The sequence below is a fragment of the Lactuca serriola genome, chromosome 1 (genome assembly GCF_051521515.1).
Source record: "Lactuca serriola cultivar US96UC23 chromosome 1, Lser_US96UC23_V15, whole genome shotgun sequence".
Lineage (NCBI taxonomy): Eukaryota > Viridiplantae > Streptophyta > Magnoliopsida > Asterales > Asteraceae > Lactuca > Lactuca serriola.
In genome coordinates, this window is record NC_136408.1 from 43,448,268 (window position 1) to 43,465,536 (window position 17,269).

Here is a 17,269-nt window from a genome sequence, read left to right on the forward strand (position 1 = left end):
AACTTTTAAGATTACAATGCATTACATAAGAAAATATGGGATTTTCTTTGAACAAACATTACTTTTACAAAGAAAGGATTTTTGCATCACCTTCAAAGGCTTATGAACTCACCAACCTTTGTGTTGACACTTTTTTTCAAAATTACTTGTATTCTCAGGAAGTCACTAAACAGGTAATCAAGTGCTTTTGAGGATGGGACGTTAAGGCGTCAAACATTTCATTTTGTCAACATAATGTAATTGATTTGAAAACATGAAAACTCATACAATGATGTAACTCTTTCAATTATATTTGTGTTGGTTGTGTTTGCTTTAATCACTATTGTAATTGTTGTTATGATACTATACATGAAGTCCTCCACCCCCAGACGTTTCTGCCATCCTTGGTTTGGGGGTGTGACACATTTAAAATTTGTAAGTTGTGATGTCTTGAAGAAGACAAAGACCAACTAGAACAAATTAAGTTGAGTGTTAGTCTTGATAAAATTTCGCACTAACTCTTGAATAATTGTTTTGTCAAGGAATGTTCCTGACAAGAGAATCATACATGTCAAGAGGTTAGTGGGATTCTACATGATCTTGAAAATTTTTCAAGAACTAATCAAGAATAAACCTAATCAATAATTACTAGCACACGACTTGAGGTTCATAACCTATCGTGTTGACATATTCTCGGTTCTGTGCCATTCCAGTTTAGTCAACTGTGCATGTGAGTTCTATGAGTTCTCAATGGATTGCATAGGGGCATGACACCTTGATCAATGGAAAGTACATTGAAAAGTAGGGGTGAGTTGCTCAATAACTTGGAAGCAATGGTGGGACCCTTGATGGCAAGAAATCAAGAGTAACAAGTTCTGTCCATAAGAGTTTGGATTTGTCACTAACATTATCTTATGATTATGGTTATGACAAATTCACATGGATAAGAGCACATACACCATAAAATCGAAGTGTCATAAGGTTTCTCTCCTTCATGAAAATGATTGTGAGGAAACGCTTTCACTAAGAGAGATTTTGAAGATAGCATTGTGTAATTTGGATTTCTCAAATTTGACTATGATTACGACATCCCTCTTCATAGTTCGAATTGTGGGAAATGGCAAATGGGTGTGAACATTTTAGACTTATTGCTATGAGTTCTAGAATCGCTTAGACACATACATATGAGCTGTCTAAGAAAAGGTGTATGAGTTTGAGAAGCTTAGATAAAGTCTTATCGAAGCATCTAGTATTAGAAATATGAAATTAAATAATTCAATAAGCATTGTTTTCTAGAAGTTCAGCTGATTTCTGAATACATGTCAAAGCTAGTGGGAGCATAAGTGTTATGCTGGTATGAACATAATCATCATGTTAGTGGGAGCATGATAATTATGGTAAGTTGCAAGGTGGCAATATTAATTATAGAAAACAAAATTTTCAATTCGCAAAGTTGCAATGTTGAAAAGTTGTTTTGCTATAATTAAGGGAGATAATATTATACTTCATTTCGAAATCTAAGAGCTTAAATAGAGATATTTTAATCAAATTTAGTCAAATATATGAATTGCATTCTCAAATTTCGATTATGATTACGACATCCCTTTTCTTAATTCGAGTTTTGAGAACATGACAAATAAAATTATTATGGCAAAAGACTGGTAAAGTATCATGTCTTTATGTAAGACATTATGCTTCGTGTTCCATACGCTTCGAGTATAGGATCGATCGCATATGTTGTAATAATTGACTGTTCTAAAATTTTCCAAATGCCTAGGGCATTAAGAGGGAAAAATGACTAGAACCGGACATGACTAAATTTATTAAACAACTATCAAAGGACAATCTAAGGTTCGCCAATGATTGATTGCCTATGGATAGTTGGAAGTATAGTAGTGGATGGACCATACTGACATTATTATTATTATTATTATATATGATTCTATTAATAATGAGTTGTAATGTGGCAAATATGGAAATGTTTCCATATCGGGAGTTGGACGTTGAGAATCTATATGTCTAGATTAGAAACTTTTATGCAAGAAGGATGTTCAAATGAATGTACTTTGAATATGAGACTTCATATCTATGGAACTGTCTTGCAACAATCTCCAATAAAGGACTTTGTAATTTCGTTGACAATAGTCTTTGTGACTTTAGCGTTGTGACATTATGAAAGGATCGTTGCATAAAATGTTTGAATATAATATATTATATAAGTAGCAAGAATTTGGTATTCTTACACTTGTGGTAAGGATTGGGAGTTGTGAAATGAGTATGATTGAAAATGTGTTCAATTAATCTATTTCACAAAGTAAGGACCATAGCTAAACATAGTGTGCATGCTAAGAGCATGAGACAACTGTAGTTATAATTTAAGTAATAAGTTGATTACCCGAAACAACAATTAATGAGTAATCAATATGGTCATAAATAAAAGATTAGTATTATTCTTGTGTTTCACTTTGCATGTTTTGACTTCATGAATAATTAAATTATTTCAGAATAATCAGATTATTCGAATGTTCCACAGTCACTCATACTTTGGGAGTAGGTATGAAAGAAGATTGTCGTGAATTGGTGTGTAGATTGTTTAAAGTGTATTAAACATGGCAAAGGTTTGTTGCAACGTTCATGAGTGCTTAAGAATATGATTTGAGCATTGGATTAAACCTACACTCACTTGGATCGCTTCATGGATTTTATCACGAGCGATTAGTGTGACGATAATATCTTATATTCTTGAAACTGAGATGTGTGAGTTGTATCTTGCGAGTCGGTTGCACATTGATAATATGTAAACGCACTAGTAACTTGGTGTTATAAAACATATTGTTGTGTGTGATTTGGTGAGTGAGTGCAAACGAGCATTAAGTCGAAGTTTATCCGTTCCTTTTACCCAAAGCGGGATAAAAGTGATATATGTGGGCCCCTCTATGATTTAGTGATGACAAACGTAAATGCTCGGCCAGGCTAGGGCTAATTTGATTTGTTCAATTAGTCAGTCGTCGTAAATCGGTAATCGGGAAACAACACATAGACTGAGAGAATGATTTCAATCCATGTCTCACGCCTATACGATATCTGGAATGGAGGAATATATGATCTCTTGCCTAAAGGACATGTTACTGATAAGATCAGAGTTCGACAACGTCTTTGAGAGCTACGATTGCAAATCGGATTGTACTTGCATTTATGGTTGCTAGCCTTATCCAAGTGGGAGACTGTTGGATCAGTGTCTAAGCCCGTAACCATATTTGGTAGGTACTTGACCCGGTTGTGCATGGTCCTTTTGGGTTACCTTCACCAAAGCAACTTGACTGGAGAAATAATAGAGAAAGAGGTTATTATGGTTTATTAATATATTATATGAATAATATATTAAAGGATAAATCATATTTACTTGGTTAACATTGGTTAAGAATTAATTTTGTGATTAAAAGAAGTTAACTAAACTAGGGGGTTGAACTGTAATTATGTGATAGTTGCAAAGTAGGGAAATGGATGCCCTATGTGATAGGGTGGACAAATTCAAGGGGATAAGGCCTTAGAATTCGTCCATGATAAGGTTTCTAGGGTTATCCTTTGGGCTGCTTGGTGGGCAAGCAACCAGATAAGCATAAGGACTGAAACCCTAATCCCTACAACTATATAAACACCCCTTGGCATATGAAATTTGTGGATGACTTGATTCATAGGGTTCCTAGAGCCAAATTTCATACCTCTCATCTCTCTCTATTGCCTCTCCATTTGCTCTTGGTGTTTGTGAGCCATTAGAGGTACTACGCTTGTGGTACTTGCTTTCAAAGACAAGAAGATTCAAGATTGAAGTTGTTATTACAATATAACAACAAGAGGTACGTAATCCCTTACCCTTCATGATTTTCGATATTACTAGGAGCATGCTAGGTTTCCTTATGTGTTCATAATGTTGTATAACTAATAGTGATAACAAAGATCCAACTCTAGGGTTGCATGCACACATAGGATTGTTTGTATAATACCCATCAGTCATAGGGTTCCCTTCACACCACTCTCCACCATCAGCTGCAGAAGAGAATCCCTTTAATACCTTCTAACTACCTGATACATATAATTACATGCTACAAACACTGGAAAATTCTTTGACTATAAGTTCTCACACTACAACGGTTGGACTCAAACAAGAGCTGCCTAATAGAGTTAAACCTAATCTAATAAACTTATATAATCCTTGTAACATGTAACCAAACATATTCGCTTAATAGTTAGCCGGTTTTATTGAAGGTCCCTAAAACCATAAAGCAAGCAGCATTCGAGCATCGGGTAATCTAACCAGTGCCTCCCTAATCATGTCATTCTATCTAACAATCTGAAATCCATACTAGCATGTAGTTATAAAAGCTCAACCAACAAACATATAAAAGACATATCTCCTAACATTCTATCATGCAATCTTGAGTAGATCCTTAACCCTAATCTAGCATGCAATTCTCATATACTCATACCAAAACAATAAGCATAACATATATATGGGTATTTTGGGAAATACTTACATGAGCTCGGCTAATTGCATACATCGCATCCCTTTTTCTCAAAAACCTTTTTTTGGAAAATCATGTTTTCTTTTTTAAAAGATTTTAGAAATCCTCCGTTTGAGTTTAGATACACTAGAGAGTGCGCCTGAATCCCTCAAACCATAAGCACAAAGCTTAGCGAGTTCCCCACGACACCACATACATATACACACATATGCCCCACCCAACATTCATCAGGCCCCACCCAACATCGGTCCCCGCCCGAAATACATACAAACACATGCAAGAGTCACACATACAACTAGCATCCTATAACATAACAATGGGCCGACATTGGTGCCTTCGACCCGCAAATACCATGAGGAACGTCACCTAAACTATTCAATAGAAGTGCAACAACTATCTCAACAATAGAACATCCAACCCAAGCTTCCTAAAGCCAAACAAAAACAAATCCTTAGCCAAATACTTAATTCTACCCAAGTTTGACCAAAAGCCAAACTGGTCAAAAAGTCAATGATCAACTTAGTGAAAGTCAACGTCACGTCGTGACTATTCCTTGGTCACGTCGTGAGAAGGCAAGGACAAAACAATCGCGAATCTGGACACCATCACGTCATGACACATCTTATGTCACATCGTGACTTCTGGTCAGAAGGCCAAAATCTTCATTAAGTGCTTAATCTCTTCAGAACAAGGCCCATAACCTCATATCCAGATCCTAAATAGCTTCATAATGGATAAAGTTTTCAACTTTATCCATTAGGATGACCCAAATAACCAAGATCTAGTCTTTAAGTCTTAAAGGGACCAAGAATACATATTTCTTAGCTAAATCCATTAAGTCCATTTCTCCAACATTCAGATCTGAATCAACATGATGTTTAGATGGATAAAGTTTCCAACTTTTTCCATAATAATGTCTCAAATTTTCAAGATCTAAACTCTCGTACACTTGAATAGCCTAAATGACCAAAATAATTTGCATGGTTGAAAGGGAAGGAAAATGATCAAAACTTTCCTAGTCCATGAGGTCCAAGAAAACATTCTAAACTGATCAAAAGGTGTTGGAGTCCAGATCTAAAACATACAATGTTCTTGGGACATTGGAGAGCAATAAAGTTGAAAATTTTATTCCCAACTCTCACTCAAAAGTCATTAAAATGGGCTAAAACACCAAATATGATCCAAAGATGAAATACAATAAAGCTTGGAACATTATAACTTACAAAGGTCTAAACGATAGATGAAAGTTGATTTCTTCAATTGCCAAACTTCAAGGATCAATCCTGCATGAAAACATTGCTCCAAAACCACCAAAAATTCCAAAAATAGATAAGAGAGGATATGAGAGGATCAAATTTTGAAAATGGAGGCTAAGGTTTCTCTCAAGAGGTTCTAGATATGATGGATGCTAAGAAAATACCATAAAACATGAATCCTTACCTTTAAATACCTTGAAAACCTAAAAATTTCGTAGGCTTTGGACTGCACAGTTCTCACATTGTGATAATTACTTCTCACCTTGTGAGAAGATATTTTCACCTAATTTCACTCCAACTTTAAACAATCATAACTTCTTCATTTCAACTCCGTTTTCGGCGTTCTTTATATGCACAGAAAGGTATTGACGAGCTTCAAAACCCTATCTAATTACTTTTGACTTAAAAACACATCGAACTAAGATACTTAATTCATAAATGAAGTATGAAACAACACTTCTCCCATTTTACCCTTTCGACTCCAAGACACAAACCAAGGCTTTAATCACTTATCCAACATTATCATCATCCAATAAGGTGTAAACCCCATTCCCTTGAAGCCCAAGGCATTTAATTGATCCGTTTATTGTCCAAAAACTTCTTAAAACATGATGTTACATGAAAGCTTGCCATTGGGTATTGTGTGGAGGACAATATGGTTCCTGGGGACCAACTGCTCGTCCCCGCCTGTTGTGGTAGCGATTTTGGTTGAGAAACCACCGGTTGTGACTATTGAGTCGACAATTGTGACTGTTGGGTCGGTGGTTGAGTCTGTTGTGTCGTTGTCGACTGAGGTGATGCAGTCATGGTTGTAACTGGGTGCTCTGTTGTGACTGGTGATTGTCGTTATAAGGCGACGATTGTTGTCGTTGCGATTCCCATTATCGGACATGATGTCTTTGATGTTGGTGTGTGGGTGGAGGCTTGTCCATATGACGTAGATGGTTGTGTGTCTTCGAACTACGACATTGATATAAGTGGACTTGTTTTTCCTCCACCGGGCGTCATAGGTTCCTTTCCCGTCATTGTCAACGTCTAGAGTTGTATCAAGGTTGTGTAACTTTGATTACACATTCGGATGACGCCAGATGTTGTAATATGATCTTCGAGCTTAACATCGTCCCGGAATAGCTTTGCCTACGTTAAGCCCAATAATCACAACAAATAAAGAATCGACGTCAGTCGTCGTCCGAGAGGTAGTCTTGGAACGAAGCTTCAACGGTCTAGTTAGTGGTTGTATGAGAGAATTAGGTTTATGTATGGGATAGAGAATGAGGCGATCTCTTTTCTTGGAGAAAAAAGGATCCTTTTATAGCTGTTGTCTTCTACACGTGATCCCGACATGATCCTTTATCCCGTCTGGGCCGACAGGACGTGGAGGATTCCTATTGGCAGATCGTACACCACTAGCAGTTATCTTCTATTGATGTAGAACTAACAGAGGACAACGCCTTAGGTGCTACACTTGTCACTCCGGGGAGTGGCCAATACTATTTTGGCTTATTTTAGACCGGAGTTTCTTGTCCTAAATTGGACCTTGGCGCTGGAGTGTCGGGGTCTGAGTGCGAGGCCGTGAAGGCGAGGGCCCGAGCCTAATTACTCATGCTGGGATGCGATCGATAGCTAGGTCGCACTTTAGATAACCGTTATGTTATATTTGACGTATTCCTAGGGGTATACGTTAACACATGTCGTATTATTCATAATTATACAAGGCAAGAAACGTCAATTGATGCTTTTGAAGACAATGTTTCACTAGATGAGGAAACCGGTGATAATGAGGATGGAAGTGATGAAAATATCACAACAATCGGTACTTTAGACGATTGGATTACGTTTATAGATAATTTAGCACAAATAATGTTTGATTCTTGGAACGTAACAAACTGATGTTATTTATAGTTTATTTGCACCTTATTACTTTGTTATTTGTATTTATAGTTTATTTGTACCTTATTACTATTGTATTGTAGTTTATTTGCACCTTATCACTCTGTTATTTGTATTGTATTTGCAGTTTACAGTGATGATGTTTTTTTTTGTGTATGGGACAAAAGTATCATGATACTTGTTTTAGCAAGTTGGTGTTTTTTTTGTTTTTTTTTGGTTTTAGTATGGAATCAGACAAGTATAGGGCATCTATGCGATGTGCAATTCACTATGATCCATGAAATATGGTATATTCTAATTGTTGTTTATTTTTATTTTATTTGTAGGTATGGTGGAAAAAAGTCGAAATTATAGGGCATGGATAACACATAAAGATGTAAGCTTGTGGATGCGATGTTAAATATGGTAAATGTGGGTATTTTGGTGAAACCTCATATTGAGTCACAAATTAGAATTATGAAGAAAGAGTGACAAGTTGTTTACGACATGATCACCAGTAATAACACAAGTGAGTTTGGTTATGATAATGTTAATCGATGTGGAACAGTTGAATCACCTGATGTTTGTGATTCTTATGTAAAGGTATGTTTAATATATATATATATATATATATATATATATATATATATATATATATTATTGTTCAAAATAATAATATGTTGTTACATGTGATAGGTTCATAAAGGAGCTGAAAAATGGAGAAATAAATCACTTCCTCATTATGATGACTCGTGCATCATTTTTGGAAAAGATAGGGCTCAATGGAACATAGCTGAAGATTGTGAGGATATGTGACATAATGAAAACGTGGAAAAAGAATTATTACAAATGGAAGATGATTTCAATGAGCAAAATGAGGAAATTTCACCCACAACAAATGGGAGGAAACTTCAAGTGCTAGTACTAAGAAAAGGAAACATAAATTTGATATTTTCATTGAAGGAACATCTAAAGTTGTTGCGTTACTTGGCAAAGATCTTCACGAAGCATCGACCACCATGTCTCAATCTTAAATTCTGAAGTGGAGTTACAAAAGAAAACTTATGTGGTGACTTCTGAAATTTTGACGATTCCATCAACGGATCAAAAGGATAAGCTGAAAGCAAGTTGAAAGATAATGCGTGAGTCGGAAGCAGTGTTGACCTTTTGGCACTTGGAAAGTGAAGAACGTGAAACTTTTGTGAAGCTTATGTTGGAAGAATGATATGTACCACATAGTATTTTGGTGTATCATTTTGAGATACTTTGCTCATTTTTTGTAATTTGTGATATCGTAGATACCATCTATGTTCCAAACTGATCTAACTTGTACTTATTTTGGTTTATCATTTTGGAAGATGTATGAAAAGCGCTCTAGAATGGAAGTTATATTTGATTGTTGGGTTATGTATGTTTATAATCGATATTAAATTTGATTGTTGGTTTATTTAGAAGTATGTTTTTATGTAAATTATAAAATAATTTAGAGAAAAACAAATAAATGGTATTATTGTCATTTGATAGAATTCTATTCTAATTCCTTCAACAGACCAACAATCCAAACAGAAAAAACACATAAGAATGGATTTCAATTACAACTCAAAATTTGGCAGCCAAACGCGCAACAGAATTCAATTCCAACATAATTCAATTCCTTCATAATTAAATTACAATAGAATTCAATTCCATTCCTCAGCATTACATCAATCCAAACACCCCCTTATAATCTTATAATACCATCAAGTCATATAACATAGTCCAATCATATCATGTAACCATGAATGAAATATTTAGTATTTTATGTAAAAGTCCATTGATCAACAGGGTCAAAGTAACCATTTGACCAATTGATTGTTTATAAATGTATGTTTCTTTTAAGGGTTGATGGTTCAAGCAGTGACGGATCCATAACAAAGTTTCAGGGGTAGCACAACCTTTTTACTGTGTAATATACAATATGAATTTTTTTTGGGTTTCGTTTAAACAGATTCGGGTTAAACGAGTTTGGAATTTCAAGACTTTAACATAAACGATTTGTGTTACTGTCAAAGTACATGTTAATGTCAATGGAAATCTAATTTCAAGATATAGGCAATTGGAACCCAATTTCAAGTGTTAAACATGAAGTTTGGGATTCTAAATTTCTTAAAATCAATGCAATTGAAACCTAAGTACATGTTAATTTTAGTGGAAACCTAATAAAACAGTCAAGTACAAAATTGCTTTCTAACTTCAAAGAAAAAATTAGAAACTTACTTGTTTCAAGATTTGGATTTTGGAGGTTGGGATCTCTAAACATCCAATGATTTTTGCCGTGTGTCCTTTATTCTTCCATCACATGCTTACAGTGATCTTCTAAGGTAAGCAACAACGATTTTATATTTTTGTTCCTTGATTTGTGTCATGATTTCCATCAGTCCTCCCATTCCTTCAATTTCAACGACATGTTTTGAATCAACCCAAATTATTCACAATTAGGCTTCCAACCTTTTGGATTTTACAACAACTTAAACTGAAACAAAAAAAGTTATACTAATTGGGATTTTTTGAGGGGTAGCCTGTGCTATCCCAGACTCCAACATAGCTCTGCCAATGGGTTCAAGTCCCGTAATAGACATATGAGATTTTCCAAGGTTCTAAATAACGTAAGACGTGACTTGGCGGCAATGTCAAACCTCAAGCTTTTCCGAGCCTTGGCGAGTCATGACGTTTGTAAGGTGTGACTTAAGGCGGCAATTTTATATATAATTAATATTTTCATATGTATTTTCAACTATTATTCATTTTTATACACATATATAAGTTAATGCAGCGTTTTGACAAAGCTTGGCGGCAGGTGCAAGCCATGACGAGCTTTTTAGAACCTTGAGATTTTCTAATATGTACCCGGCACACATAAGAAACATTAATTGAACTATTAATTATGAGGAATAATACTATAATTAAATGTAATATTTATTAATTATAGAAAATATACTTAATAATTAATACATTTCACATTTTATTATGGTAATATTTTTCATAATTAATAGTTTTTATATGTGCCCGTAAGACACATATTAGAAAAATCCCTAGACATATATGTATACATATATTTAGTAGTAAGATTTAGAACCTTTTAAAAAAACAAGATCATAATAAAAAAATAGATAACTATCACAATAAAAATGCATGAATATATCTTTTTAACTCATTTACCATAGTAAAAGTAATATTTGAAATTACATTTACAATAGAGTCCAACTAAATTAGTGATGTTATTTGTGGGTTTAGTTTGGCTAAATTCAGTTTAAAACATCAAAATTTATTTCCTTTTAAAATTAAAAAATGTTATTTTAGATATATATTCTTTTATAACAACCGATTTTTAAATCAAAATCAAACTGTGTTCATCGAATCTTATATCCGATTTTGGTCATATCCATTGAATTCACATGTCCTTGCAACAATAATCACTTTGATAAAATTTGGTTTCATTGTATCTTAAATCTTAAACTAAAAAGATAAAATATACGACAACAAGTTGAAGTGCGAGACAGAGCGAACGCCCGCCATCGCCATTCCCCTCGCATCTCCCTCTTCTCCATATCCCCAAAATCACCAGGTTAAATCCACCCTAAAATCATCTCTTCGCGTATTTATTATTGAAGGGTTTGAATCTCTTATTAGTTCCTTCATTCTTCTCTTCAGATCCACCGTCCCTTTTCCCCTTTAACCCTAATCCCATACGCTCTCGATCAAACCCCAATTCTCCATCCGTTTCTTTAATTTCAGTATTTTATGCGGGATCTTCTAATACATCAGTTCCAAGTTTCCAATTTTGGATGCAATTTAAGCGTTGAGCTTGAAAACCTACAAAAATCTTGATCGATTTTGTCTCTATTAGGGTTTCTGTCGATTCTTAGTTCTTCGATCTTTTTGGTCATAAATTGACTCTGTAATGGTGGGTGCGGACGCTTTACCTTCACCGAGGCAGCACGGTGTTACCAAACCTTTGTCTCTAGCGGGGCCATCAGAGGCCGATATACTCAGAACTAAAAAGCTGAACAAGGTAGGGTTTGGTTTTGACTTTGGGTAATTTTTTCTTTGCGGACTTTTATAACTTAACTAGTTTCGATTTTGTTGGGCTCTCTAAGTTTTTGGTAGATGCTGGACTTTACGAAAGTCAAGAAGAAGCAGCTAAGAGGGAGATGGTTCTTGGTCGAATCAAGCAGGTTCTTGCGACTACTCTTGCTCAAATTTTCCTGACGTTTCTTCAAGTGGAAGTAGAATATGTGATCAGCTGGTTTTCACATATGGTATCAAATGGTTTAGTAAAGGTTACATAATGCGATTTGACTATGTTCTGTGACTTTATTTGGTATAGATTGTAATTGATTGGGTGAAGCAACTCACGCGCCTTCGAGGGTACACAGAACAAATGGTGGAAGATGCAAATGCTGTCATATTTACTTTTGGTTCTTATCGGCTTGGGGTGAGATAGTATTTACAAACTTTGTCTTTTGCTTATTGTGTTTCATGTTATCATGCAAAAAATTCAAGATGCAAACTTTGACACAATGGAATTGAGTCTTGGTGGTGTTCATTTTTTTCATAGGCTTAAAAATATTAAATCTTGGTTTTGTAAAAGATAAAATTAGTAATTTATAGTCTTGTTTCCAAACTTTGGTGGTAGGTTCATGGTCCTGGGGCAGACATTGACACCTTGTGTGTGGGGCCATCTTATGTGAACCGAAATGTGAGTCGATTTATGTAAAATCCAGTTGAAGATATAAGGGTCGTTCATATACATAGATTTCTGACATCACTTCATCTTTTTTTTTCTTTATATTTTAGGAAGATTTCTTCTTTGTTTTGCATGATATTTTAACAAATATGGAAGAAGTCACTGAACTTCAACCAGTTCCAGATGCCCATGTACCAGTTATGAAATTTAAGTTTGAAGGGATATCTATTGATCTTCTTTATGCTAGCATTTCTCGTTTAGTCGTCCCAGATGTAAGTCTCTTCAATTATGTGATCCACATGAGATTCCTGATACCACAATTGAAACTTTCCTCCCTAAATTTCTGATTTTGACACCATAAATTCTTGATTTTTTACATAGAATCTAATTTTCAACAGGACTTGGACATATCCGATGTTTCCGTGTTATATAATGTCGATGAACCTACAGTTCGTAGCCTTAATGGCTGCAGGGTTGCTGATCAAATTCTTAAACATGTTCCAAATGTTGAGGTGATTGTCTTTCCTTCAAAATTCTAACTTTTTCCACATAATTTCCCAAATTTGATCTTTTCTTTTCTCTTGTTAGCATTTTCGTACAACACTTCGATGCTTAAAGTTTTGGGCCAAAAGGCGTGGTGTTTATTCAAATGTAAGTCGTTTTTTTTTCTTTTCTTTGATCACATAATAATAACATATAATTCAACTTTTCATGGGTAACATTTTTTTATATATATATTATTTAGGTGACGGGATTTCTTGGTGGTGTAAATTGGGCTCTTCTTGTTGCACGGGTTTGTCAATTTTATCCAAATGCTATACCTAGTATGCTGGTGTCTAGATTTTTCAGGGTTTATACACAATGGAGATGGCCAAATCCAGTTATGCTATGTTCAATACAAGAGGCTGAGCTTGGATTTACTGTGTGGGACCCACGAAAAAACCCCAAGGACAAAACTCACCACATGCCAATTATAACCCCTGCCTACCCATGTATGAATTCTAGTTACAATGTCTCCATTAGCACACTACGTGTTATGACTGAGCAGTTTCAATTTGGGAACCAGATATGTGAGGTAAGAATTTGAACGTACTTTTGTTATTTATGTGTTTTAAAAAAATGGTTTTGAGTTGGATAAAATATTTGTTACCATTTTTTTTGTAGGAGATAGAAGTTAATAAAGCACAGTGGCCTACGTTGTTTGAACCATATATGTTCTTCGAGAGCTACAAGAATTATCTACAGGTTGATATTATTGCTAATAATCCAGATGATTTACGTGCTTGGAAAGGTTGGGTTGAGTCTCGTCTCAGGCAGTTGACCTTGATGGTAATGCTTTTACGGTTTTACCCTCCAAATAATGTATAACCCAAATTGACCTATTTTTGTGTCAACAGATTGAGAGAGACACTCATGGAAAGCTGCAATGTCATCCATACCCTCATGAATACATTGATCCTTCAAACCAGTTATCACATGGAGCTTTCTTTATGGGATTACAAAGGAAACAAGGTGAAGCAATTCAAGAAGGTCAACAGTTTGACATTCGTGGCACAGTTGAGGAGTTTAGACATTCAGTGAACATGTACATGTGTTGGAGACCTGGAATGGAGATATACGTGTCTCATGTCAGGAGAAAGCAGATCCCTTTATACGTGTTTCCACATGGTTATAAACGCACCAGAACCACCAGGGTTTCAAATATTGAGAATGGTGAAGTTGGTAGAAAGAGAAAAGACGAATGTACCCCTGTGAAGCAAGATAGTCCTTCGCTAAAAAGACAGTCAATGAGTCCACTCAGCCATTGTTCTGATTCTGTAGATAATGATAAAATCCAGGTGTTTGAAGTTGAGGTTTTGGTTTTGGTTTTGAATTTTTTGTTTTTGTGTATTGGATATTTTGAAAACAAAAATTATTTGCAGTTTGTTGTGAGGCCAAGAAGAGGACAAGGGCTTTTTCTGTTTGGTTTCCGTTATTCAGGAAGCCTTTTCTTCTTTGGTTTCTTTTAATCAGGACTATAGAATCTAATGTTATTTTTTGACTTGTTTTTATTTAAGAGATCTAATATTTTTGTTTTGGTTGTTTTTTCTTTTGTGAAGCCAAATGATGAACATGGGATGGAACTAAACTCAAGAGGCAGTGGCGACATGGACATGGACCAGAACTCGATTATGAGGCGAGCTTCAACTTTTTTTTCAAATATTTCCGTTTCTACCCTTGTGAACATGGTATGGTGGTTTCTGTTTTACAGGTATGATGTGACATCAACAGCTTGAGAGAGAAGATTAAAGTGGATGAGAAAGCAGCAGTTATGCTATGGTAAGTAATATGGTTGGTGTTAACAGGCTTTCACTTGTGTTATTTCACAAAGAGACATGATGGTTTTGTGTGTTGCAAGCAAATCAAAATCAAATGAAGCAAGCAAGCTTTCTGGAGTTGGAAGAAGTTTTAGGGTTTTAGTGGGCTGGGTTATTAGGTGGAGTTGGGGGTGGGGTGGTTAAGAGTCTTGTTTGAGATATGTTGATTAGTGGTGTCATCTTGTCATCTAGTTTAGTTGTCTTGAAGTGACTAGTGGAGATTTGTTTTTAGAGTGTGTTTAAGCTTTAAAGGACAAGGTCAAGGTCAGGTGGGGGATATGTTGATGTTGATGAGGGTGTTGTGTTTGTTTTTCTTTTGGGTATTTTGGTGTTGTAACGTTGGTTTCAAAGATTGTAAATCTTCAATTGCGTTGAAATGGCACAAGCCTTTTTTTGCATCATCATTTTGGTCAATCACTATGTGAAAGTTTAAACTTTAAACTAAGGTTTAGTTTTTATTTTTTATTTTCATGGTTAATGTTTGGTTGATTTTTGCTTTGTGGAATTGTCAAGACAAACATGTTGGTTCAACCAAACATTTTTACTATTCAAATTGGTCAAATCATATACCTAAATAAAGATAAATTAGCAATATGACGTTGATAAGTTAGGTTTTGGTTCAATCTATCTTTTTTGTCAATTTGTATGCAATGTGATTATGTCGAGATACTCTTTGCCCACAAACAAAAAGTTCACACTCGCTACAATAACCCAACTTTTCTTATCAAAAGTCGCATCTATTTAAGGTGTAGTTCTAACACACAGGAGGACATACATGAGTTAAATCGTTATAGACCAAAATTTTATAAATACATCAAATAAATATGACATGAGTGGGGTGCTACACTACTTATCAATACAATGATCTTCATATGTCATCTGGTCTTGATGTGAACAACTCAACAATCTTCCCTATAAATTTTAATAGGTAACATCTATTGCTTCCCCACATTCCACCACAATATATTTACATACATCTTAATGTAAACAACTCAACAATGTTAATCTTACATTCCAACAACATTATTATGTTATACAAACCTAATAAAGCAACGTATATGAGTGTATCAGTACACAATCACAAACCTTCATCAACTACCAAGGATACACCTATTTTATATATACAAACATAATTACTCATTCACATATCCTATATAATTATCTCAAGGACATCCCAATGATAAGCTTAACTACTCATACATATCCTATTTACTATCAAGTGAAGTATCATCGTCGCTAGATAGTCACTTGCCATATCTTTCTCAAATCACCCCATGATCCATCGTTTGATAGTCACTTCCAATATCTTCCTAAGTGAACCATCCCAATTACTAAATTATCGCTTCCAAAATATTTCCCAAAACTTCCCAAGTAAACTATCCACATCACTAGATAGCTAACACAAATATCCACATGAGTAGCGCCCCTATCTCTAGGTAGTCTCGTTTAGACATTCCATGAGTGTTACCTTTAATCCTTTGGTAAACACTTTTGACACTCCCTTACATATAACTATCAATCCTTTCCTTACTATAAATCAATACATGTGGACAACTATGCATGCACATACCCCTATGATTTGAGCCTAGTAAATGAGGTGTATCATTCTACATAGGAGGTAAAGGGTTCAAACCTTAGCACACCCAAAATATTACTAGTGCTCCACGATTAACCTCCCATATGACATGCCATTGAGTAGGTTCCTGTAACATCTAGATTCTTGGAGATTTTAGTTTTAATGTATTTTGAATTTTGGGAGTGACCATGTCGTGGTGAAGGCATCCCACGACGTGACGATGCTGGAAGTTTCACAGATCAATTAATGACCCCCACGACATGACATTTATTAGCAACAACGTATCGACCCTTTGTTGTGAAAACCCTAATTTTTTTGGGTATTTAAAGGAAAGTGGGGAGGCTAGGGTTGCCTATCTTCAACCTCCATCACCTCAAGCCCCAGAAACCCTAACCCTAGCCTCCATTGCAATTGTGAACTCATTCTTGGTTCTTTTTGGTGATCTTTGAAGAAAAAGGAAGCCCTTGGTGTGATAGTTTACTTGGCAAGCATTGTTTACTTCAGTTGGCACATGTCCTGGACCTTGGTGAGTGTCCAAGATCCAACCTTTTCTTTGCTAAGTTGTTAGATCTCTTGATTTTGTCCCTTTTCTTCCTGTCTTGATGGATTTGAGTGGTGAGATCTCATAAAGTTTGCAATTTTATGATTCTCCAAGTCACTTAGAGTATTTGGTGTCTTGGATCTGAGTTATAAGTGAACTTTGATGTCATGCATGGAATCTTGGTCACAAACCCTTAGTTTTGACCTAATAAGAGTTCAAGACATGCATGTCTGAAAAGCATGGATTTTTATGATAGTTTTGGTACTAGAAACCCTTATGGAATCATGGGTCATGAGATCTTCAAGATTAAGGCCCTGTTTGGTAGCCTCTTAATTGAAAAATTAAGAGGTAGACTCTTAATTTTTCAGATTTAGACTGTTTGGTTGAATATGAATTTATGCCTCTTAATTTTTAAGATACCTCTTAAACTTTCAGATGTAAA

At 35.2% G+C, this 17,269-nt stretch overlaps 1 protein-coding gene across 3 annotated transcripts; it reads left to right on the top strand.

The window, feature by feature from the left end:
• The first annotated feature begins 11,114 nt into the window (after positions 1-11,114).
• LOC145086086 (nuclear poly(A) polymerase 4-like) lies at positions 11,115-15,108 on the top strand. Of its 3 annotated transcripts, none has more exons than XM_079023816.1 (13): positions 11,116-11,678; positions 11,764-11,841; positions 11,994-12,101; positions 12,303-12,365; positions 12,464-12,625; positions 12,752-12,865; positions 12,942-13,004; positions 13,099-13,428; positions 13,518-13,682; positions 13,751-14,206; positions 14,453-14,529; positions 14,605-14,672; positions 14,752-15,108. In XM_079023816.1, the coding sequence occupies exons 1-12, from the start codon at positions 11,568-11,570 to the stop codon at positions 14,627-14,629; spliced, it is 1,752 nt and encodes a 583-aa protein (XP_078879942.1). In that variant the 5' UTR covers positions 11,116-11,567; the 3' UTR covers positions 14,630-14,672; positions 14,752-15,108. The 3 variants fall into 3 exon arrangements, 2 of the variants coding, with proteins under 2 accessions (XP_078879942.1, XP_078879950.1); XM_079023824.1 differs by having other exon boundaries at positions 11,117-11,678; positions 13,751-14,191; XR_013700291.1 differs by having other exon boundaries at positions 11,115-11,678; positions 13,751-14,529; positions 14,605-15,108.
• Positions 15,109-17,269: the final 2,161 nt, after the last annotated feature.

What these genes read in the sequence shown, in the direction of transcription:
- LOC145086086 (XM_079023816.1), top strand. Translation starts at nt 11,568, where the DNA reads ATGGTGGGTGCGGACGCTTTACCTTCACCGAGGCAGCACGGTGTTACC. An exon ending in GGCGTGGTGTTTATTCAAAT is followed by an intron (nt 13,005 to 13,098) that starts GTAAGTCGTTTT and finishes TATATTATTTAG; the next exon opens with GTGACGGGATTTCTTGGTGG. An exon ending in TCAGGCAGTTGACCTTGATG is followed by an intron (nt 13,683 to 13,750) that starts GTAATGCTTTTA and finishes TTGTGTCAACAG; the next exon opens with ATTGAGAGAGACACTCATGG.